Here is a 27,220-nt window from a genome sequence, read left to right on the forward strand (position 1 = left end):
AACAGGAAAGGGAGGTAATGACAGTGGCACGTAAAGTGCCCTCCGCCACACACCGTTGGGTGGCTCGCGGAGTATAAATGTAGATGCAGATGTAGAACACATTCTGATCCATTGGCTCACACAGAAAGCAAGACATCACATGGTGTAAAATATACTCCTCCAACACACAGGATGGTTGAAACAAAAGATTTGGTGGTGTTTCTTATTGACAATAATGTGGAGGATATCGCTTGCAACACATGGAAGCTGGAAGAGTTTGAGGCATTGTGGACCATTACCAAACAGTCGTCCGAAGGTGCTGACCTCTATATTTAATCTACTCTTCCACAATGATGGGGTACTAGATGTCTCAGTGTTCCGTTTTTTAAAGAGACCCTGAGCATTGATTCCTCATATTAGTGCTGCATATTGCACCCAGATGTATGATGGCTGTCTTGGTGTTTCAGATGGTAGTCATCCTGACATCCAAATCTTTGGACACTGCAACTTTAATTTTTATGATTTACACTGCACAGCTACATATGGAACAAGGGGGTTTCTGTTGGACGTAAACCTATGGATCGTGGATAGTACGTACCATCAATTGTCAATCTCACCGGTAGCGGAATGGAATGATTTTCATACACACAGGCGAGCATGTAAGTGCCATCATCCCTCCACATTTTTGTCGTATTTTCATCAATTTTACATATTTTCCATCAATTTTCGTAATTTTACCAGGTTTTCTGTAATATCAATGCATTTTACTCAATTACTCGTGGTACGAAACACCACCCTCGACGAGTTGTTTCATCAAAAAAACGTATTGATTTCGTGTTGCTATCAGCCAATGACATTACAGCATGACATAGCAGCATGGTTCTGAATTTCGGCATCGCTGCTAAACCACCCCCTCCATTACTTTGCAAGGTTCATATGCATGTAGACATACTGCAAATCATGTTACACAGCCTACATCAAAAGACACACATACTGTTTCTTAGTGTGTAAAACAGCCATCAGCAGAGAGGAGGTGCAAAAACTACATTCCTTAGCTGAAAAACTTTATAAATCCGGTAAGATTACGATTTCCCATCTCCCTCTATGTGGATAGAGTCACAAAATATTCTTGCGTTTGTGGAATAAAGTCAGATTCTCATAGCTCTAGCACTCAGCAAACTATTTTGAAACAAGCTATTCCTTCATCGAACCTATAGGCTAAGAACCCTGACCAAAAATCTAGTTGGCCTGTCTCTATGCACCTTGTAACTCTTCCTCTATCTTAGGCTGCCCTCCTTGCAACACTGTCTTTAATTTAATCTGAAACTGATGAGAAGTACATTTGACATTTTGTGAAGGAACAGAACGGGCTGAATTCCACGTAATCAATACACTTCGGTATTTTGCTTTAACAAAGCGTGTAACACATGTTCCAGACTTGTACTGATGGGCGCTAGTGAAATAGATTGATATTCTCATTCCAATACTGTAACTGCCATTCTGCAAACACTGTTCTGTACCAATTTTACTCATGTCACCCTCCAATTACACATTATCTGTCTACATGCTTGTATATCTTCTGGTAAACCTTGCGGGATGTAAGGTCGTGGTCCATGAAACTCTTCAGCTCCTAACGTTTCGTCCAGTGCTTCGCTGGACATCTTCAGAGGGGTGTTTCTCCTCCGGTGAGTCTTGCCGACCACCGGAGGAGAAACACCCCTCTGAAGATGTCCAGCGAAGCACTGGACGAAACGTTAGGAGCTGAAGAGTTTCATGGACCACGACCTTACATCCCGCAAGGTTTACCAGAAGATATGTCATCCGGTCGTGAAAGCCTTCATACTACATGCTTGTATGTTGAGCAGTTTAGCGCCCTTTATTGGTGTATAGTAGATGCGAGCCTCATACTTTTGAGAGGGTTAGGTGACATAACAGGCAGGAGAAGAAGGAACGTTTACGCTATGCATGATGGAGCTCCATATGATAGGAGTTCAAAATATTTTATGTAAATCACTCGTGCTGTCAATTGTGTAGAATTATTGTAGTCTTTGGATTCCACACCAAGAAATTACTGGAAAGAGAGAAATGATCATAGAAAATAAACACAAAAGAAATATGTGTTGCAGTACCTGACAAACTTCCATCACTAACTTAAAATCACTGCAGTTATGAAACTCAAGATTAGATTTATGTATAAGATATGGCAGAGAAATGGAGTACTTCGCATATATCTCCATTCATATAGAGGAGAGTGTTCAGATTGGTTTTCCATCGATGGACATCATTCATCACACATGTGTTGGAAGTTCTCTCTGACAGTGGTATGGAGAGGTTTGCTGTTAATGATTGCAGGCAGATAGCGCACTATGTCCCAGACAGAACACATAAATCTATACGAGTCAAACCCAAGTTATACGACATAACTGATGCACGCCAGGAGAACAACAGGAAAAAAGATTAAATGCATGACAAACGGCCTGCCACAACAACTCCCTCCCTCTAGAATGCATCATCAGTCTATCGTTAAATCATACTTCACTACAACTCCTCTCAACCGATTACTCCATCTACTGTCTATCATCCTTTAATTCAGATCCATTTCAGTTTAAAAGAGGATGATTCTCCTTTGCAGGAAAGCATCAAAGACAGCTGTCGAGTCCCACATATCACCTCAATAGACATACAGTAGAATGCTGTTAAAAGGCCATGTAGCAACTCTTCTTTAAGGTGTTTGTTGGCTGTGATTGGTGCAGAGTACAGAGAAGCACGTTTCAAATACTGTTTGTTATGCTTTAAAACACATAAGCAGTCTTGCACACAGTCAAACACGCAATCCATTCTATAACTGTATATTGCAGTTCCTCAACTGGTAATACAATGCTGTTTAGCGAAGAAGACTTTTTAAAAAACTTATAAGGTGGTTGTCGATAACTCTGGGGTCACACCTGGGCTTGTGATCCGACGTATGTAAACTTATTACTCTACATTAGGTCGTCATCTATGTTTAACAATCTATTCCAGCTATATTATCGCTGCTACAGAAAATGAGTGTTCTGGTGGTTACAGGTGCTTCCATGTCAAGTTTTTCTCGTATTCTTCTTGCTATCACATACTCATTAGCATGTACAACAATTTTCCTGTACCAAACAGGCATGCATGTACTACATCATTCCCCCTCATTTTTTTCCCTCATATTTTCCCTCAGATTATACAATTTTTTATCACTTTTCCTTGTAAGTGTAACACAGCTGTGAAGACCTAGAGAAAATGCAGTATTATTCTGTATGTGTGTGTGATGGTGTGTGTGTTTGCTGTATATGTGTTAGAAGGTTTTTTGTGATCTTGTGGAATTTTTAGGCCTTTATTAGCGATTTCTTTTATGATATGCCATTCCCACCACACTGTAATCAGATCATGGTATTACACCTGATGTTTATGGTAGGGGAAACCTAGTGCTTCCTATCGCTCTTATCTGTCGGCACAGCTGCGCAAAGGGTTGCCATCACCTGACACTTCGTTCAGGAATTAGCGCGACTTCCAGTCTGTGCACCACTTGAGCTGACACTGTGTGTAGACCTCCCTCCCAACCTGCTTGTGCGGGAATACATTAAGTGGTCGGCATGCCCTGCCAGTGGCAGTTGTGAAAATGCTATCGGAAGATTTTCACAGTGTCATTACATGCAGTGAGCGATGTTGACATTGATTTTTTTGATGGTATTCCTTGTGCGATAGGAAAAAAGCGCTCTATTTAATTACTTCTTTTCGATGTATTTTACAAGACTGCATCTTCCAAAACAGCAGAGAATGAGGAGCTTTGTAATTTCCTTTCATCAGATCCTTCCTCCGCAGCAGAGATTGAGTCATTTTCTCACCAATTTCCAGATGGGTTCAGAGAGGGAGGCTGGGGTATTTCCCAGATAGGTAAGGGTTAATTAACTGATCGACTTAATTAATTAGTCAATTAATTTGATATCAAATGTGTGCTTGCGTTGGTGAGAGTGTTTCCCAAAGGTGTGGAGAAGGTGGAGGAGAAGGAGGAGATGAGGAGCTTTCTCAGAAGGACAGATTATCTCCAGCAGGTCATGAATCAATCAACAGAACAGAGGGTTAAGCATAGGGTGTCATAAATCAATCAAGTTTGCCTCTGGATATATCCTTGCCCCTGAATGCATGCAACCCACACTAACAAAATGGCCCAGAACCAAGGTTGCACTACTATTGTTGGGAGCTCTTAGTGATTACTGTATAAGTAGCTGTGTTTTTCTCTAAACGCTGAATATGTGTTTTCTTGTACTAATATCTGTTTTAAGTTACATGAAATTTCTTTAAGAGCCTTCTAGCTTCATTGTAAACTGATTTTTTTTAAGTTTCGTGTTTAAATGCTGTAGCAGTATATCTAACTGCCTAATGATACCTACACATCATCGACACATCTGAAGCAATACTTAATTTTATAGTTCAGTGGCCCTTTCTGTAATAAAATTCATTCGAAATTGTCCATTTCAAAAATTTTATTCAGTACTATAGACAAAATACAATCCTTGGCACAGAGTGGCGTATATAAAATAACTTGCAAACATTGTGAAGAAGTGATTCATCAGGCATAACTGTGGCAAACAGGCTATGTGAACATGAGGGAAGCTGGCGATTAAGAAAGAAAGATTCGACCTTTGCTGATCATCTTTTTGCAGAAAAACATCCATATGATGTAAAATGTGAAACTGTATACTCTGTAAAAAAAAATGCAGAAAGATGACCCTATTGGAAACGCTAGAAATCAACAAACACATGACGTAGAATGCAGCCAAGTATTAAATATGAGGCTACATTTCCATTTCCACTTTGTGAAATTAAATTTCCGTTACAAATACTAGATTCAAGCTGTTAATTCATTTTATTTCTCATCTTTTGTTACATGTATCTCCACACAAAACTTTGTTTATCCACTTCTTTTTTGGCTGTTGTAATTATAGTAATATTTTCCCATGTAAACTTTTTGTCATTTATGTATATCTGTACAAATAATATTTGTGTAAGTTGCACATCATGTTTACCTATATTTGCGACATTCAGTTGTCACAGAAGATGGCGTGAAAAGCCCAAAACCAATTTGTGACCAAATAAAAATAATTTTGCAGGACATTGTTATATGGTTTATTTCCATGGCGAATTAGCATTCTGTTTTTTTGGGTTCATCATTTTTGCGCCTGATTTGATGCCACCAGCTACGATTTCTTTTTGTGTGCCAACCTATTCATCTCAGAGTGGCACTTGTATGCACCATCCTCAATTATTTCTTAGGTATATTCTAATCCAGGTCTTCCACTACAACTATTACTCTCTAAAGCTCTACATCTCCTTCTAGTATCTTGGAAGTAATTCCCTGATGTCCTAACACATGTCCTAGTATCCCAGCCCTTCTTCTTGCCATTGTTCTCCATATATTTCTATCCTCACAAATTCTGTGCCGAACCTCCTCATTTCATACTTCATGAATCCGCCTATTTTGAGTATCCTTGTGTCGCCTCTATCTCAAATGCTTCGATTCTCTTTTTATTCGGTTTTCCCCAAAGTCCCTGATTCACTACCATCAAATACTGTGCTCCAGACAAATATTTTCAGAAATTTCTTCTTCAAATTAAGGCCAGTGTTAGACATTAGTACATTTCTTTTGGTAAGAATTGCTTCACATCATCTGCTTCATGGTTCCCAATTTTTATGTTGTTTTTGTGACTAACCCCATTTCTGCTACTACTCATAGCTTCCAACTTTCTTCGGTTTGCTCTCAGTCCACATTCTGTGCTCAGCACATCGTTCATTTCCTTAAGTATCTTCTGAATACTTTCTCGTTTCTACTGAGGATAGGAATGTCATGAGCGAATCTTATCGTTGATATGTTTTCACGCCGAATTTTAATTTCACTCCTGTATCTAAATGTTATTTCTGTCCCTGTCTCTGCGATGACAAAGTGGAGAAAGGTTTTATCCTTGTCTTACACCTATTCTAATCTGAGCACTTCGTTCTTGGTTTTCTGAATATTGTTCTTGCCAGAGATTGTGACGCATGAGCTGCTGAATTGATTGTACGATAGTTTTTCCACCTAACCTTCAAAAATGGCTCTGAGCACTATGGGACTTAACATCTGTGGTCATCAGTCCCCTAGAACTTAGACCTACTTAAACCTAACTAACCTATGGACATCACACACATCCATGCCCGAGGCAGGATTCGAACCTGCGACCGTAGCAGTCACGCGGTTCCGGACTGAGCGCCTAGAACCGCACGGCCACCGCGGCCTGCACCTAACCTTCGTTGCTGCCTTCGGGATTGTGTAAATGATACGTTTCTGCTCGTCGCGTTGTATGTCTCCAATCCCATATAATCTACAAACCAACTTGCCACTTCTCCCAATAACCTCAGAATTTCTAAAGGAAAGTTACCCACGCAATTTGCCTTACCTGTCGCATGTCTTATGAAGCTCTATGAAGCTCTTAATGCAAAATTGGATCACCTACTTAATTATCGACTCCTTTTCCTGTCAAGTCACCAGACAGCTCCTTCCACTCGAAAGGGCCTTCAGTGTTCCCTTTCGACCTGTCCGCTGTCTCCTTCGCGTTTAACACTTACAGCTGTGTAATTCCTTTACTTCCTCGACATTCGTCGTTTTTTGTCGATGACAATGGTGGATATTGTTGAAAACATGTACTTTCGTCGGAAACTAAAGTGACAAGTGCACCGAGCACACTTAATACAACAAATATAATACAGAAGAACAGATTTTCGATTATCGCTATAGTTAAATAAAATTAGTATTTAAAAATTTTTATTTCCCAACAAATCAATTTAAAATACCATGTGTGTAATGTTTTATCGTCACTTAGTAATACCTACTGCATTAAGAAAATATACATACGTTTATCAGAAGAACTTTTACTGTTTATGCGAGGTGACGATCGAAATACTGTATCGTTCCAGAACGACATTTTGCCAAAAACTGTTTCGTCATATATTGCCTATTCACATGTTCGTGCAATTAAAGCACGCTTTGTGAGTGCGAAACTTGGTATTACGTACCCAGCTCGTGCATTGGTGGCTTGAGTTTGTACAATAGTATCAAGGACGAAAAATTATTCAGCGTAACACCAAAGAAAAGAGCGAGAAGGCTGGGAGCAACAGAGTGATTTATCACTGCTCCCACGGATCTTAGCACCAGACCACTCCTATTGTAGGCAAACATATTGTTTACATGCAAAGTAAACTTGAGCGAAACATCAAAATCACCTCGTTCTGTTGTATAAAACATAAACTAATGTCTGAGAAAATTGCAACGACCTCGAAGTGTGACCCAAATGGGTCCATATTGAAGGCATACAGTAGACCAATAAAGCCCCGGCACACATCAAAGCACGATAGCACCCTTCAGTGTGACCGGAAATGTCAAGGAAGAGGCGTCCAGCCCGGAGCAAACGCGAATGCGAGTTGCGCTATGTGCGATCAACCTCAGAGGATGCGGTACCCGGCTGTTAGTGAGTTCAAACAGGTCAGAATGATAGCTCCTTGATAAATGAATTCGTCTACTGAAAATTCAGCATCAACTTCGTGACATGGAACATTTCCCGGACCTCGAGGCAGTCGTTTGCGTATCAGACATGACTGACAGCGCTTCAGTAAACGAGACTCTTCATCATAACTTCTCAAAAACAGTTCAAGACTTTGCACAAGACCAATTTCGATTTATTTCTCAGATCGTTCTTGGGCTGGGGGTGCTGATATGCCTCATTACTTACAACTATTGCTGACAGATGCACAGTGTAGCAAGAGGCTCAAAGACCTGTTTCTGGAATCTGAGAGTAGGCTTCTATAAACTGTTTCTCCAAGAGCAATGTCCTCGACTGCACAGATAAGCCGCTAATTATTTCAATGTTTTGTTCGATATAAATGTGTGATGTCTTTCTTTCTGTTATGAAATGGGACAACTCCCATCAATGTCCAGGTTTAACAAATATAAATACGCGAAACTGCATGTGTCTGCATGACGAACCATAGTTCCATGTATTACATATTCAAAAATAGAAGTGTGTATAAATTTATAAGCAAGACAACTCAAATGTTAGATGACTTGTAACGCTTTCTGCACTTCTCCTTACCAGAATAGCACTGTCTAATATACACACATAAAAAAACGTTTTGCATTACCTCGGTTCCAAGAGTTCCGGAACCTGTACAGAAAATTGGAAAAGAGATAACATAAACATCATTTCCGCCCTTTTTATTGCTCATGAAAACCACACATTGCATGTTCAACCACCATACAGCGAGGCATTCAGAGGTGGCTGTCCAGATTGCTGTATGCACCGGTTTCCCTAATATCCAGTAGTACGTCCTCCTGCATTGATGGATGCCCGTGTTCGTCGTGGCATACTATCCACAAGTTCATCAAGGCACTGTTGGCCCAGATTGTCCCACTCCTCAATGGCGATTCGGTGTAGGTCCCTCAGACTGGTTGGTGGTCACGTTCCATAAACAGCCCTTTTCAATCTATACCAGGCATGTTCGATAGGGTTCATGTCTGGAGAACATGCTATCCACTCTAATCGGGCGATGTCGTTATCCTGAAGGAAGTCATTCTCAAGATGTGCACGATGGGAGCGCGAACTGTCATCCATGAAGACGAATGCCTCTCCAGTACGCTGCCGATATCATTGCACTATCAGTCGCGAGGATGGTATTCACGTACCGTACCGCCGTTATGAGCCTTCCATGACCACTAGCGGCGTAGTCAGACCCACATAATGCCACGCTAAAACAGCAGGGAATATCCACCTTGCTGCACTCGCTGGACAGTGTGTCTAGGGCGTTCAGCCTGACCGGGTTGCCTCCAAACACGTCCCCGACGATTGTCTGGTTGAAGGCATATGCGACACTCATCGATGAAGAGAACTTGATGCCATTCCTGAGCGGACCGAGCGAGGTGGCGCAGTGGTTAGACACTGGACTCGCATTCGGAAGGACGACGGTTCAATCCCGCGTCCGGACATCCTGATTTAGGTTTTCCGTGATTTCCCTAAATCACTCCAGGCAAATGCCGGGATGGTTCCTTTTAAAGGGCACGGCCGACTTCCTTCCCCGTCCTTCCCTAATCCGATGAGACCGATGACCTCGCTGTCTGGTCTCCTTCCCCAAAAAACAACCAACAACAACAACCATTCCTGAGCGGCCCATTCGGCATGTTGTTGGGCCAATCTGTACCGCCCTGCATGGTGTCGTGGTTACAAAGATGGACCTAGCCGTGGACGTCGGGAGTGAAGTTGCGCATCATGCAGCCTATCGCGCGCAGTTTGAATCGTAACGCGACGTGCTGTGGCTGCACGAAAAGCATTATTCCACATGGTGGCGTTGCTGTCAGGGTTCCTCCGATCCATAATCCGGAGGTAGTGGTCATCCACTGCAGTAGTAGCCCTAGGGCGGCCTGAGCGAGGCATGTCATCGACAGTTCCTGTCTCTCTGACTCTCCTCCATGTCCGAACAACATTGCTTTGGTTCACTCTGAGACGCGTGGACACTACCCTTGTTGGGAGCCTGTCCTGACACAAAGTAACAATGCGGACGCTATCGAACCCCGGTATTGACCGTCTGGGCACGGTTGAACTAGAGACAACACGAGCCATGTACCTACTTCCTGCTGGAATGACTGGAACTGATCGACATCAAAACCCCTCCGTCTGACAGGCGCTGCTCATGCATGGTTGTTTACATCTTTGGGTGGGTTTAGTGACATCTTTGAACAGTCAAAGGGACTGTGTCTGTGATTCAGTATCCACAATCAACGTCTATCTTCAGGAGTTCTGGGAACGAGCGTGATGCAAAACTTTTTTATGTGTGTACATACTTACGTAAGAAATGACGAAAAATAAGGAACGGAAAATTAGCAGAAATCCTACAGATAAAAGTATGTGGCTATAGTTAAGTCTCATACGTGGCCTCGGTGTGTTGCAAAAACGCCTACCTGAGTGTCCGGACGAGTGCAGCCTCCGGCGTGCGGCCGTCCCCCTGACACGCCCCCTCAGAGCGGCGCAGTGGTGGGGGTACGCTGGATGGCGGCGGGGGGGGGGGGGGAGGGGAGGGGCTCTTAGCACAGTCGGCTTAGCGCGACTGGATCAGGCCAGTGTCGGAGCTTCGCACCCATCTGGCTAGACCCCGGCGCGCCAACTGTTGGTAGCGCTGGTTTAAGGAATTTTGGGACCCACTGGGAACTCTCATTTGGGGGAAGCCTACTTCCTTTTTTTAGAACGTAATTCTGTTTACACTCTGTATGATTTTCGTGAATCTATAATTATGGTTGCTTATACATGTACCTCAGGGTTGATATTCCCATACTGGTTGCATCCCGAGATCGTGGATATGCGTACGCTCATCATATACACTACTGGCCATTAAAATTGCTACACCACGAAGATGACGTGCTGCAGACGCGAAATTTAACCGACAGGAAGAAGATGCTGTGATATGCAAATGATTAGCTTTTAAGAGCATTCACACAACGTTGGCGCCGGTGGCGACACCTACAACGTGCTGACTTGAGGAAAGCATCCAACCGATTTCTCATACACAAACAGCAGTTGACTGGCGTTGCCTGGTGAAACGTTGTTGTGATGCCTCGTGTAAGGACGAGAAATGCGTACCACCACGTTTCCGACTTTGATAAAGACAGGATTGTAGCCTATCGCGATTGCGGTTTATCGTATCGCGAAATTGCTGCTCGCGTTGGTCGAGATACAACGACTGTTAGCAGAATATGGAATCGGTGGGTTGAGGAGGGTAATACGGAACGCCGTGCTGGATCCCAACGGCCTCGTATCACTAGCAGTCGAGATGAGAGGCATCTTATCCGCATGGCTGTAACGGATCGTGTAGCCACGTCTCGATCCCTGAGTCAACAGGTGGGGACGTCTGCAAGACGACAACCATCTGCACGAACAATTCGACCACGTTTGCAGCAGCATGGATTATCAGCTCGGAGACCATGGCCGCAGTTACCCTTGACGCTGCATCACAGACAGGAGCGCCTGCGATGGTGTACTGAACGACGAATCGGGGTGCACGAATGGCAAAACGTCATTTTTTCTGATGAATCCAGGTTCTGTTTACAGCATCATGATGGTCCCATCCGTGTTTGGTGACATCGCGGTGAACGCACATTGGAAGCGTGTATTCGTCATCGCCATACTGGCGTATCACCTGGCGTGATGGTATGGGGTGCAATTGGTTACACATCTCGGTCACCTCTTGTTCGCATTGACGGCACTTTGGACGTTACATTTCAGATGTGTTACGACCCGTGGCTCTACCCTTCAGTCGATCCCTGCGAAACTCTACATTTCAGCAGGATAATGTACGACTGCATGTTGCAGGTCCTGTACGGGTCTTTCTGGAAACAGAAAACGTTCGACCGCTGCCCTGGACAGCACATTCTCCAGATCTCTCACCAATTGAAAACGTCTGGTCAATGGTGGCCGAGCAACTTAATCGTCACAATACGCCAGTCACTACTCTCAATGAACTTTGGTATCGTGTTGAAGCTGCATGGGCAGCTGTACTTGTACACGTCATCCAAGCTCAGTTTGATTCAATACCCAGGCGTATCAAGGCCGTTATTAAGGCCAGAGGTGGTTGTTCTGCGTACTGATTTCGCAGGATCTATGCACCCAAATTGCGTGAAAATGTAATCACATGTCAGTTCTAGTATAATATGTATGTCCAATGAATACCCGTTTATCATCTGCATTTCTTCTTGGTGTAGCAATTTTAATGGCCAGTAGTGTATAATGGATGCTGACGAAATAAAATATTCGGGACAGACCGACAGACAGCACACCATATCCAGGCTTCCTTGTCAGCGTCTGTCCACCCAGAAAGTGCGGCTGCAAGTGAATGCTCCAGGAACTAACTAACGCTTGTTCTGCACCAACGAGATTACAAGCAACCGCGACATGTGGGAGCAATAACGACAGTACGCCAGAAGATGACCAACCTGCCCGTCAACAGACGGCAAACCGAAACGCGGATTCTGAGGAACCTGGAACGATCACGGAGGAAATCGCAGTTCTCCGGCAAACTTCCATTCAAAACACTTACATTTTTTGGAACATTTAACATAAAAACACTGCTCCAAGTAGGAAAACTGCACAGCCTAACATTAGAGATAGGTAAATAAAATATATGGCCTCCGTGGTGCACCAGCAGATAATCAATTCAATCAGACGAGTCTCCCCCATAAAAAACAGGTTAATGATAATGCGCCTACAGTATGCATACAAGAAATATACTGTGATCAACTCACACGCCCCCGCGAATGGGGATAACAAAATACACCCTAAGTCAACAGAGAAATTCTCGACCAAGACCCCAACGACAACATAAAATTTTTGCTACGTAGTTTCAATGTACAAATCGTCAGAGCTAAAAGCCACCAGAAAACTGTGTGAAAGTTTCCGGTACACAGATGTACAAAGAAAAGTGGCATGAGACTCGTGGAACTATTCCAGAAGAACAACCTGAAGGATATGTTAACACCCCTCAGGGAATCCCGACAAAAACAGAAAACATGAAGGTCACCTATACAACAGATGGGAGAATTCCAAACAGACCATGGAGCGATATCCTCTCCAGTCCAGAAATAGATCCACGACATTCAGGTTCACCGAGGTGTGACCGTGGATTCAGACTACAAGCTAACTTGAATCAAAATCCACCAGAAAAGAACACCCATAGACAAATTTGACACGAAAAAGATCATAGAATCTAACATAAAGCAGGAATGGAATAGACAATAAGCAAACACATGGGAAGAACTGTATAGAGAGATCACAGAAAAAGTAAAAGAACTGATACCAGGCAAAAAGAGCACTAAAAAAATGGTTCAAATGGCTCTGAGCACTATGAGACTTAACATCTGAGGTCATCAGTCCCTTAGAACTTAGAATTACTTAAACCTAACTAACCTAAGGTCATCATACCCGAGGCAGGATTCTAACCTGCGACCGTAGCGGTCGCGCGGTTGCAGACTGAAGCGCCTAGAACCGCTCGGCCACACCGGCCGGCAGGGCACTACATATCATGTTAAAAAGCACAAGAGAGACGCAAACAAGCTTTCCAGGAATACAACAATAAAAAATCCCTAGGAAACCTATATCATTTCAACGAGTCACGAAAATAGGCAGCAAACTTCGTAAGGCAAAAGTATATCAATGAACAACTGGATGTTATAGAGAAAAATTTCCGCAACAACGACACGAGAGAATTGTACGTGACTTATCGCAAACAATGTCCGCGGTACACACCTCAAAACTTATCCTTCAGTAAACAAGATGGAAAACTCGCACTAACTAATCAAGAGAATAACTGGCGTGTTATTCCTCTGATCTCCTTAACTGCCCTGGACCTGGAACAAGATTCTCAACACAGGACTTCACCTTCACTCACTCACAATCACTCCCGCCTACTTGTGAAGAGATATAATTAAATTAAAAAACAACAAGATATCCCTTGAAGTCGGCACGACTGCAGAACTACTAATGAATCACGGACCAAATTCTTTATAGGATCTTTCACAACCATCTACCAACGAGGAAAAACTTCCTGATGACTGAAATGTACATTTACCCACCCGATACACAAGAAAGGGGTAGGGCGAATGCGAACAAATGCAGAGGAATCTCTCTGCTGCGGGCCACTTGCAAAATTTTCTCAGTGTGCTTATTCCAGAGAACACAAGAACAGTTAGAACACAAAATGTGAATACCAGACACGATTTGGCACTGGTCGTTCATGCACAGAGCAAATCATCAATCTGAGAACAAATCTAAAATACAAGACTATCAGGGATAGTCCACTCATTTAAATTTTCATAGATTTCAAGAAAACATACTATTCTGTTGACTCATAATTCTTATTCAGCCGGCCGGTGTGGCCGTGCGGTTAAAGGCGCTTCAGTCTGGAACCGCGTGACCGCTACGGTCGCAGGTTCGAATCCTGCCTCGGGCATGGATGTGTGTGATGTCCTTAGGTTAGTTAGGTTTAATTAGTTCTAAGTTCTAGGCGACTGATGACCTCAGAAGTTAAGTCGCATAGTGCTCAGAGCCATTTGAACCATAATTCTTATTCAACGTTTTATAAAACCAGGGATTCGACCTAATAACACTACGACTAATCAAACTGACATTGGGTGGCACAACATCCAAAGTTAAATTCATGGGTCAAATCTCTGACCCGTTTATAATCGAAAATGTAGTACGCTAATGCACCACGTTATCCCGCTAGTGTTCAACCCTTTTCTAGACAAAGTACTGAGAGAGCACGAAAACGAACTGTAAATCGAAGGGCATTGGGAACCAACAAGACTAGGACGATCCCGAGACACCGCATACGACATGGTGATACTCTCGGATAACGAAGCAACAGCAACATAGAAATGCTACAAGAATGTGCACAAAAAGTTGGCCTCTTTCCGTAAATCTTAAATCTTCAGCTCAAAATTAAACATCCAAAGTTAAACACAAAATGCGGTAAGATACACATTTCAAAAGATCTCACAGAAGGATCGACTACAAAAACTAGAGAGACCCTACAGCAGAGCACAAGACGTACATAACATGAACTGCATGTCCATTCAAACAAACATCAGACACCACAACAAAGTAATCAAGCCTGAAATACTGTATGCGAGTGAGAAACTAACACTCCATACGAAAAGCGATATGGAAAGTAGAGTGAAATGAAGACACAAAATAACGAGAAAAATCCTCATCCCAAAGCTGACAGAAGAGAGATATAAGAGTGGATTACACTGTAGGAGAACCACAAAAAAGATGCGAAACCTAGCAGCAGATGCCAGAAGAAGGAGGTTAAAGTTCTATGGGTACATCAGCGGGCTACCACCAACAAGACTCACCAACAGAATTATGACATACGTGCAAGGGGTCAAGTCAACAATACCGTGGATCACACATGTCAGACTTGATCTAGAAAAAGCACTAATCGATCCAACAGAAGTTCGACAAGATATACAAATGGAATGTTAGGTCAGAGAAGTCCTAAGGAACCCAGGGACAAAGTAGACTGAGAATAGAAACAGACTCCATGGAGAAGAAATGAGGGAATCGTGGGAACATCAGTAAGAATGGTGAAATGAGGCAGAATGCTTTGCGTCATCCTGCAGGGTCTCAACGCAAATAATGATATGTGTGTGTGTGTGTGTGTCTGTGCACGCGCGCGCGCGCGCGCGCGTGTGTGTGTGTGTGTGTGTGTCTGTCTGTCTGTCTGTCTGAATTCCTATGTGTATACAGAGCTCAAACAGTTTTGATGAACATGGCGGTTGAGATTTCTTTGAATCTGTATACTAACGTGCCAGTAAGTATTAGCATACCTACGACTCAGCGCAGTCATAGCACTCGTTGGCATGTCGAGTGGAACGTGGTAAGCTCGAGCAGTAAGAACACTAGGTAGTGTAGAGTTTATTATATGTTTATCTCTGGCTTTGCCGTCTTAGATGTATGCATTTATACATTAAAATATGCACAAAATACTAGAAACATACACTAAAAAATATTCACCGAAAATATGCGAATAAGCACTTAAAATGAACGAAACTGTACTTAAAACTAACACAAAACAGAACTGGAAAAATAGCATCTAAAAATTTATTGAGCATTTCTAATATTGCAGTAATACTAAACCAGTCCGAATTGATTTTAGTTGTGCCTGTTATAGTAAATTACTAAGTATTTTTGCACATCTTTCAGAAAAGCTGTTCTTACATATGTCAAAATCCTCTTCACATTTGGAAAATTTCCTGTACGTCACATTACGTTACGAAGTTGATCTAATCGGTGAAATATCACGTGCAAAATTACCCTTGAAAACTATGTCTGATATAATGTTTTATTTAATTGCAAATTGAACAGCAACGACGCATTTGGCGATTTTGTAATGTATTAAAAATGTATCCTTATAATATTTCATATAAATTGCGGAAACAAGAAATTACTACAGGTATTGTACTGGTTGTAACGAAGGAACGTTTCAATGTTATTATTATTTTTTAACAACCAGAAAGTGGCTGTTCAGTGCTGGATTACCTGATGGTGTGAGACATTAATCTGCATTTACAGCCAAAAAAAGTAAAAGGTGGGAGTTGTCGTAGAAATAAACTCGATTGACAAGCATTCTTGAATTTTGTTTTCGTAATTCTTCATCACTGTTGATCACGCGTTAGTAAAACTTCACAATCGTTCCGAGAAAAGATCGGCTGACCAGGTAATAATAAGTTTTACACGCACCGCTGTAACAACGCAAAATTGCATTCATATTTTAACAAAAATGGTTCAAATGGCTCTGAGCACTATGGGACTCAACTGCTGTGGTCATCAGTCCCCTAGAACTTAGAACTACTTAAACCTAACTAACCTAAGGACATCACACACACCCATGCCCGAGGCAGGATTCGAACCTGCGACCGTAGCAGCAGCGCGGCTCCGGACTGGAGCGCCTAGAACCGCACGGCCACCGCGGCCGGCGTATATTTTAACGAATTCTGTCTAACGATAAATAAAATGGAGTAAACTCTTCCAAATTGTAGAAACGTTATTTTAAAAATTTCTCATCTAAATCTTCACTTTTCTTGCTTTTTGAGCAGCGAAGACCTTCACCAACTTCTCATGTCGAGGCGACGCGCATTCTTCCTTTCCGCTGCCATTACGACCTCTTAGGCGCTTGTTGTTCATGGAAGTTCTCAGACAGCTTTTTAATAATATTTAGCTACGTTCAAGAATGGTTGAAATGGCTCTGAGCACTATGAGACTTAACTTCTGAGGTCATCAGTCGCCTAGAACTTAGAACTACTTAAACCTAACTAACCTAAGGACATCACACACATCCATGCCCGAGGCAGGATTCGAATCTGCGACCGTAGCGGTCGCTCGGATCCAGACTGTAGCACCTAGAACCGCACGGACACTCCGACCGGCAGCTACGTTCTGTAGAATCTACAGACACTGGCATGCACAAATATATCCTTAACGCAATTGTGGTATATGGGGAAACGTCTTGCTTGCAAGTTGCGGCTTCAGAGTCAGGTTTACGTGATTTTTGAGTGCTCTCCGGCGCTACACTGAGACAGAGAATAATTGTGAACAATCGTTGAACTACGCCGAAAAACAGATGTAGCGCAGTTACAGATGATTTAACCGCATCACTAACGACCAAGTTCAACTTATGAGCACCGCAAGGGCTATAATGAACTCTTGGATTTCCTTCGATGATACGAGTCTGAGTGCCACTCCTCATACTCTTCGTGCTGCTTCCGTTCTCAACACATTTTATCTGGAAGTGTGAAGCGGTACGTCAAGCTTACACAGTATCTGAAACAACAAATCATTCAGACCTTTTCCAGTAGTGTCAAAAAGTGGCATCTAGTTTGGAAAACACGTCTACTGTTCTTGAAAGCGCGCTTTATTGTTCCTTGGTCTTAAATATGGCATACTGTCCAATAGCGTTGAATAATACCGGCCGGGGTGGCCGAGCGGCTCTAGGCGCTACAGTCTGGAACCGCACGACCGCTATGGTCGCAGGTTCGAATCCTGCCTCGGGAATGGATGTGTGTAATGCCCTTAGGTTAGTTAGGTTTAAGTAATTATAACTTCTATGGGACTGATGACCTCAGAAGTTAAGTCCCATAGTGCTCAGAGCCATTTGAACCATTTGTTGAATAATATTTATTTTTGATTATGATATTCTTCATGTCACATATGATCTCATCAGAAATTGTGGTACTGATTTCATTTTGTATGCCCTTACTTAAATAAGTAATCAGTCTCCCAGATATAGTAGCACAATTATACGGACTTTTAATTCTGGATTGAACTTGAGCTTTTGCCTTAAAACGTTTCCATTACCTGAATTTTCCAACACTGTCGACTCGTAATGGATTATTTATTTCCACATATTATGGAAAACAACCTTAACAAAACCGATCTCTATTAATTTCCTTGGCGCGCGGAGTGGGCGTGCGGTTTGAGGCGCCATGTCACAAATTGCGTGGTCCTCCCGTCGGAGGTTCGAGTCCTCCCTTGGGCAAGGGTCTGTGTGTTGTTCTTAGCATAAGTTAGTTTAAGTAGTGTGTAATAAGTCTAGGGACCGTATACCTCAGCAGTTTGGTCCCTTAGGGATTCACACACATTTGAACTTCTAATTTCCTTACTGATCAGTTGCCTTATCATTAAGTTTGAGTTTTTAATGGTCTGAGAAAGCTCATTACAATTGCAAATTTCAGTAATATGGTTATAGGTCAGTTCATAATTAGTGAGAATTTTGTCAAGCTTTACAGGCTCTTAAACCATTTCTTGTGAGAGAACCAGAACGCGAACTGCACAACTTGTAACGAAAGTAATACGCACTACCTTTCGTTCGATAATATACAAGCCATGTCCGTTTAACTTTTCGTCATTTGATAGATGATAGCAGCAATGAAAATCTATAAAACACCTTCTTGTCCCACTGTTCCCAGAAAACTTTACATTTTTTTCACTAATGTGAATTCTTCTTATTTTAAAATTATCATTTATAATATCTCTCCAGGTTGCCGCATTGCTAAGATCAGTGACAACTTTAAGACCGCTGTCTTTCTTAGATGATTTTCTTTCTCCTTGATGATGTTGGGCTGCTCCGCTTTCTTCTCCTTTAGCACTCTCGTAAGACGATTCTGCTTGCGAAACAGTTTTATCAGCCTTTCCTGTTTAGAAATGTGCGATTCTTCAGCGATACCAACTGATGGAACTATAGTGACACTATACTAGATCTCATATAATTAAATTTTCCTTGAGATGTATTAGCCTGAAATTAATCTACGATAATGTTAGAAGCAGAAGACCCAGGTGTCCTTGCTTCCTGGGGATGTATGCTAGCCACTACAGCACCACAGCAGTATAGGAACTCAGCCGCACTGACAACTCTAGCCAGTGACGATTTAAAAAGGGCAAAATAAACTGAAGACATGAACTGAAATTTGTGTTAGGGAGGGCACTGGACTAGCGTTGTCCATGCAGCCGCGTTACCTATACTGCTGTGGTGGTGTAATGGCTATCACACCTGTCTAGCAAGCAACGAGCCCTGCTTCAAGTCCTCGCCATGGTACAAATTTTACTCCATATCTTCAGCCCCCAACATTATTGTATATAACACAACATTATTTCACATTCATAGAAACACTGTCAGTCCGATTTAACAATATGTTTACTGAAGCCTTTTGGAGCGACTGCGCCCGCATCTCGTGGTCGTGCGGTAGCGTTCTCGCTTCCCACGCCCGGGTTCCCGGGTTCGATTCCCGGCGGGGTCGGGGATTTTCTCTGCCTCGTGATGGCTGGGTGTTGTGTGCTGTCCTTAGGTTAGTTAGGTTTAAGTAGTTCTAAGTTCTAGGGGACTGATGACCATAGATGTTAAGTCCCATAGTGCTCAGAGCCATTTGAACCATTTTTGGAGCGACTGCTATTTTAGTACGGCACACCTATTTGGCAGCCAACAAGTACTCTTGCATAAAACAGATCACAGCACCACACACAGACAAATCCGTACTTCACGCACGACTGAGTTGCTGATCCAAGGCGGCGAACACATTAGGGGATCCTAATCAGGGTCCTTGACTTGAGTGAGTCCGGCCTGGGTATTAGCAATGGAAATCCCAAACCGCATACCAATCGTAAGAGGTGAGGGCTTGACTGCAGGCTACAAGTTGACCGGCCCACACGCCGCACTTTACCTAGCACTGTGGGTAAAAAGGTGCACCGCGACGGTCGGCGACATCAAATGTTTCTGGTATTTTCATACAAGCCGGGAGAGAAATGGAAACCTGTATTGTCATAGATTCACTAAGAGAACGATTGCCTCTGTTTTCATCAAAGCTGTCCAGTTTAGCCCTTCAGCTTGCGCATTTTTTGTAGTAACTCAACGAAAATAATTTTTTGCTGTCCTATTAGAATTGCAATCAACTGACTATATTTATTTCTTGATAATTTTATTTTTGTGATTTGGGACCATATCACCACGGCTCCTGTGTGAAGCATTGAAACCATGGTGGTAAATGGATTTCCCATTCCCCTTTTGTGAGCTGTTATGTGTTGCCATTACACGTAAAAAATTATGAAAAGTGTCTCCTGTTTTTATTTTACGTTTTCTTTTAATTTATTTAAAAAAATATTTGTTACTGATATTAAAGTTTACTTAGCACAATGCGAAAATTATCCTTGAAACATTATCACACAATAAAGACACGAGCTGATGCAAGTCACAATAATGTATATTGCAGTAGCAAAGCAATGTGTTCCGACAACAGTAGTGATCCCACGACAAACGGAAACTGTTATAGCAGTTTTTATACACCTAGTGCAGTGTACTACCACGAGATGTCACACACAGACAACCGTGGTAAGACATATTCCCAAAAGCTTTGGGATACCCCTAAGTTGGTGCTGAGTATGCTTTGGCTGGTTCAAATGGCTCTGAGCACTATGGGACCTAACATCCATGGTCATCAGTCTCCTAGAACTTAGAACTACTTAAACCTAACTAACCTAAGGACATCACACAACACCCAGCCATCACGAGGCAGAGAAAATCCCTGACCCCGCCGGGAATCGAACCCGGGAACCCGGGCGTAGGAAGCGAGAACGCTACCGCACGACCACGAGCTGCGGGGTGAGTATGCTTTCCAAAGACTACAAATGACAGATTAATTTTGTGGTAAATATGCTTCCCAAGCCCCCTCCAGAAACTACTGGTGGTAACTGTACTTCCCAGTAACCATTAAAACGTTGTTTGGTGGGATATATACTTCCCACACTCCTGAAGGCAATAAACGGAAGCAACAGCTGGCGCAGCGGATTGCCACCAGATGCCAGGAGCGTACAGAAGTGGTAATACATATACTCTTAAGCGTTGTAAAAAAAAAAATACCTTTAATGGGAAGTATATGCCCCACAGGCCACGAAAGGAGAAGTGGAATGAAGAATGAAGGTGCTGTCGACAACAGAACTAGCGTGAATTTAGCCATTTAACATTTTAATTTGAATTTGTTTTCTTTTAGCAGGGAAGCAGACTGTTCGTTAAGTGAGGACAAATATTGACAGAACGAAATCACAATGAAATCCAGACCTTTCGCTGCTTACAGGCGCTGATAAATGTCAATGGGGAGAGTTGAAAATTTGTGCCCCGACCGGGACTCGAACCTGAGATCTCTATCGCTTACTACATTTTAGCAGTTAATGCACTAAAACTGCCACAGGAAACATGGCGTTTTAATTTATTGCTTCTTTACTACTAACTCTATTTGCAACACATTTTGCAGACAGAACTTACATATGTCGCTAAATGTACCTACAAAAATATATCATCGTACGACCATAGTTAGGAGATATATCGTCATGAACAATAAGATGCGTGTGGAACTGCTGCATCATGCAATACTAACAGTTACTACTAACTCTATTCGCAACATATTTCGCAGATGATATCCGCAGATGCTGTTGAACGTACCAAGAAAAATGTATCATTGTACGAGTCATAGATCAGGAGCTATGAAGTCATAGACACTGTCATGCGTGAGAAACTGCCGCATCCTGCATGACATTTTAATGTATTAATTCTTTGCCGCTAGCTCTACTCACAACTTACTTCACAGGCAGTAGGCATATATACAGTGGACACATATACTACTGGACGTACCTACAAAAGCATATCAGTGTACAACTCATAGTTCACGATATACGTCGTCATTAATCTTGAACAACGCGAAAATCAATCTGCCAGACGAAATTTGCTAGACATACTGATGAAATACGTGCGCAAATTCCCGTCTTAAATGATGAACAACATAATTTTCTATTTTGTTCTATTAACAGTTTTCAGTCCCTTTTTTAAAATTATATTTGAGGTTGTGTTCTCTAATGCTGTCGAAAACATTTCCGAAGTGTTTTCTTTAATCAGCATATACTGTTGAGTGCCACAGATGAAAAACGTCTGCTGTACTTCACATAAGATTCGTTCTTGAATCCTGCTTACTAAAGGCTATCTGAACAACGACCACACATCCCGTCGCAGTGGAAATTATGCACACTGCTGGATAGTCAAGCGCTCCGTTCTTACATGTAAGCGATGAAAATTATTACACACATGGTATATGTAAACATAACTGACAATAGGACAGTGTCCTCTTACAAAGAACGACAGGCATAAGGCTGAAATCGCAGTCGTAGTGAATAAACAGTATTAACAGCAGTCGACTGAAAAATACTATCCTTCCTAAAATACTGCAGGACTATGGACGCCAGTAAACATAAAATGTCAATATGTTGTGTTAAGAGAAAAAGACCACTACAACATTATACATTGCAAGTTTGATGAATTTTGAGAACATAGGTAACTATTAAACACACCAATAGTTACCATAAGTACTAGCCAGATTTACTCACTGGAGTCGAATCCTGGATTGATCGGAGCTACGGTCACGCCCCTCAGCAGAGCACCGGCCATGACAGGCGTGAACTGTGGGACGATGCTCGTGGCCACCACTAGCACGTCGCCGGGCTTCAAACCACGTTCTTTCAGCTCCAAGGCGACGCCAGCAGCGCGCTGCGACAGTTCGCGGTAGGTGACGGTAAGGCGGCACAGCTCTGGGTACACCTGCAACACGATGTATAGCTGTCAGTTCCTAGACAAGAGGAGCATCAAAGCTTTTCCGGTGTGCTCTTATGCAAGGTCCCGGAAGATAAAGTGGACCGATAGCTCAAGGCTCTCCACAGAATCAGCAAAGAGAGGAATGTATGTAGCTTGATGAAGGGATCAGATGAGAGGATGTAAGACATCTGGGGCGGCTTTCGTGGTACTAGAAGGAGCTGTACGGGACAGAAAATACAGGTTTATTTTGCTGAATGGGGACAAATTACAGGAAACGATTTCAGAGAATACAGAGCAGGAAAGGTCTTAGGGTCTATGGCTGGAAATGCATGGTGTTTATTCTACAAGGTATTAGGTCTCTACAGCACAATACCGTGCACAATATGCTGTGAAGAGATCACCATTAGAAAATGTGTTCAATGTGGCTCTAACCATGTCTGAACACTATACAATAGCGGCTGATGCACATGGTTGTATGTGCACTTGAACGCTGTCACAAGCAGCGTGAATGCTTTGTTCCAGTGTCTGCACATCTGGGATACACTCCACAGTACACGATTTCTTACATGTTCCGCACAGGCACATATTTTAAGTGTTGAGGTCTGGTAATTGGTTTGGCCATGCGACTGGACAACCTCGACCGAGCTGTCAGAAGAGGTGGGTGTTGAGATGTCTCCAAATGAAAATGCAGAAGTGAGGTTGACCACCATCATGTAGTAGCATACTTTGGCTGTGTCAATCAGTAGCGATCGACACATAGACTACGATAAATGACAGTACATTGAAAGAGTACAGTACTGCCCAACATAGAAAAAACGTACAATAACATACTTCACTGTTCTTGTCAGAACAACATTTTTTGTACAATAACACCATTTTATTTAATACACCGAATCCGGATACCGATGTAGGAAAGAAGGACAAGTTATTTATTTAATTATTCAGATGTCCACTTCCTTAGATCCCTATATCCAGTTTGGTGATGTTCGTGAATTGAATGAATGGCTGGTCGTCTGCTGACGACAGATGGCGAAGGTAGATTCTATAATCATCTTTGAGACAGTCCTCTGGTCACCTTTCGCCGAACCAAAGAGAGGAAGTATGCCAGAGCACTAGATGGCCTGGAATGTGGCTGACCAATACGGTGACAAGGTCCTACCCCACTTCTGTAGAAGCCTGGGATGACCTGATGAATGGCCATGTTTCGGCACTCTGTCGCTGGTTCCTGAGGTGTGAAGACGTGTTTTGTGTGTGCGCCATAAAAACAAATTTAAATGACAATGGTATGCATGTGGAATATTTGAGAGTAGATAAAAGTAATGATTTCTCTTTTCAGAAACTTTTGGTTGGAGGCTCATGTGAATTGTTGGAAAAAGACAAGCAGGTAAAATTCATGGGGAACATGGGATTCTTTGGAAGTGACCAACGGTCACAATGAAGCCACTTCTTGTAATTATAAGACGAAATACTTGCGTGTGGTAATATTAAGACCAAATACTTGCCGGCATAAATCTAAGTTAAAAATATTTAGGAACTGCGTGTGCAGAACTTGAATTAGAGACAAGCACTTCCACGTGGTGAGGACAGTGTGAGTCTCAACCTGACTATGAGACAATAACAAAATAGAAGTGCTTGTCCAAGCTTTCAGTTGAGGATCCGTGTGTGAGATAATTAAGATACCAAAAATTTCCGTTATGAGATACATTCGTGTGACGCTAGCTTAATATTCTGATATTCTGAGACAGAATTGAGGTGAGTCAACCATCTACCCGGTAACACCATGTGGGTTGCATTGCACAGGGAGATGTGCATAAATCCTCCAGAGTTCGTGGTAGGGAAATTTGTTACGTGGGTCAGTGACGTGTGAATCTGGGATGACTATTGATTGATGTGGGAAAGCAGAACAAGTAGATAACCAAACAATTTGTTTTTGTGATGTGTTTTATACTGACAATAGACTTATTTTGTATATTTAATGTGTGTGATTTTCATGAGACAGTAGCGAATTAGTTTAAAATATGGGGGTCAAAAGGATTTTCCTTAGTGCAGCTCGATAGTATATTCGTTAGGTTGCTAATGAATGAGATTATGAGAGTGTGGGAGAGGATGAAGTAGCGCAATATTCCTTACCAATCCAGAAAGTGGACAGTAGCAATAAACAGAAACATTACGAGACCATAGAATAGTATAATGCTTATGTAATGTCATGCCCATTGGGTGGAGCATCCCTTGTTTAACTATTGTGTCTAAGTGTAATGCAATAAATTATGCAACATTAGCGTGAAAGAATTTATTATAATAAAAGAGGAGATATATGAAACAAATGGTGGTCTTGATTATTGAGTTGTGGATAGCCATTTTGTTGAGGAGATGTGCGCAAGCTATTAGTCAGAAGTAAAGACAAGAATAAATTATAGCTTAACTGTTAGGTACTAAGTCTCCAATTTCAAGCATAGTTGCAGTGGGTTTGATAAATCATCAAAATATTTCTGATGTATGAATAATGAAAGCACTCATCTAGTAGGCCTGACTACTAGATGCCACAGATGAGGGTAACCTCCCAACATGTTGTCGACTGTATATTTAGCCCTACCTTTTGGCACCATATCGTATGAATAATTATGGTTTATAGCAAGGTGTGTGGTTTAAAGTGTGTGTGTCAACCCAAAACCCCATCTCAGTTGCATTGATGTAAAAATTAAGGTTACTGGTTACCAGGTTCGGGCTGACATACCCATTTTCAAAGCACACACCCAGCTATCAACCATAGTTATTCATACAATATGGTGGCAAAAGGCACAGCTAAGGTTACAATGGGCAATAAATACTATCACTGATCTTAGCCTATGTGTCCATTGCTACTGACTGACACCACAAAAGATTGCTACCACATGATGGTGGTTAATGGTAGTCCAGCTCACTTCTGCATTTTCGTTTGGAGACATCTCAACAATATATAAACTCCTCAGCAATCAACAATTGCAGAACTACCATTCCATGGCAGTATACATTGATTTTATGTACTGCTTTTGTATCTAATATTGTGAACTTTCACCAATTTTATTGCTTTATATACATTCTGCTGGTAGAAATTGCTGAAAGTTTGATGCATTGCGTTACTTCAAAGCAAAATGTAAAAATTTGAAAATTGGTTGCAGTTTTTAAACAAAAAATGGTTTGCTGACAGTTTTTTCCTGAATATCCTTTTGGACATGTAGTTTCTGAAAACATGTTAGAGTTGTTCAATTAAATTTTTGTAAATATCTTTTTAAATTTTATTATTAAATTAAAAAAAAATATTTTGGACAATTGCCCACCTCTGGAAAACACTGAAAAAATTAGAAAGTGATCTACAAATAATAAAGTTTCATCACACAGAAACTATCCTGGAGAGAAATACAATTACTACCCAAGTTACATTAACAACATAAGTAAACATAACAGTGTCCGATCTGAACAAAAATTGCAATATATAAAACAAAATTACACATTATAAAATATAGGGCAACTTGTACGTTACATTGCATATGAACACTTTTTTACCTCTGCCATAACCAAAATAACTCAATGTGAAAATACGTAGCATTTTGTTTATAATATTCAAGCATTATGTCATAAGCTAATTTGTCAATACTGCACAAAATGCTGGCGCTCCAATTTGCATCCAAGTTGATTCGGAACTACACATGTGACGAGTCTCTTTGACGCTTAGATAATATTTTTTTTGTACGAGAACCACTTTTCTTCCACCAACTTTGAGGACTCTTTGCTCAGAGAATAAGTACGGCCTGTTGCTGTGGTGATATCAACTTCACACAGAATATCAGAGAAAAAAACATCACAAATATCATTATCAGGCCAATAGGAGGAGTCGCATGGTCTATGAGGATGCATGAACCTTGCTGTAACATTTCCTTCTCCACAGTTCACCCTCACCTTCCCAAATACCAAAAAGAGTCATATGCACATGCAACACAGCAGTTGGGCTGCACAGTGCAATCTGGCATTAGTGGCGCAAGTGCATCTGAGAAATCTAAATCCATATCACAGCTCAGCCTTTTTGCTCCCGTCTGGGTTGGTGATATTGGTACAATGTGATGCATAGATCGTGTTCCAGGAATTATTTTTGAGCATGTGAAGCGCTGAGAAAGATAATGTCTGAATTGTACCACTTCATCTTTTGAAACAAAGAGAACTGAAATGTCTTACCGGTTCTCGCTACATAATTCAAACAACTATGAAGCCGTAAGTATTTGATCTCTATAAACTCTTTGCAAACTTGTTTCTGTGACAAGTCCTTCAACATTGCCACCAATAGCATCACAGCAAAAAAGGACCAGCTACAATTTATGTTGAAGTCGTGTTCATGGTAGCAGATACTTCTGAAATTCTTACAGTATTTATATCGTGCAGCACAACAATCGGCGAAATATTCAACACACGAATGATGAATTTCTGGAAATTCACACTTAAAAACATTCAGTACAGTCTTCTGAGTCTGGTACACCAAGGCAACATT

General features: G+C 41.9%; 1 protein-coding gene across 1 annotated transcript in view; it reads right to left on the reverse strand.

Moving 5' to 3' along the window:
- The window catches only part of LOC124622585 (4-coumarate--CoA ligase 1-like), a 314,336-nt gene that overhangs the window by 193,685 nt on the left and 93,431 nt on the right, over nt 1-27,220 (reverse strand). Inside the window, exon 2 of the mRNA XM_047148334.1 lies at nt 22,497-22,707. Within this exon, the coding sequence (XP_047004290.1) occupies nt 22,497-22,707 (211 nt within the window). The remainder of the gene's footprint in view (nt 1-22,496; nt 22,708-27,220) is intronic.

This window comes from Schistocerca americana, chromosome 7, assembly GCF_021461395.2.
Source record: "Schistocerca americana isolate TAMUIC-IGC-003095 chromosome 7, iqSchAmer2.1, whole genome shotgun sequence".
In the NCBI taxonomy this organism is placed as follows: domain Eukaryota; kingdom Metazoa; phylum Arthropoda; class Insecta; order Orthoptera; family Acrididae; genus Schistocerca; species Schistocerca americana.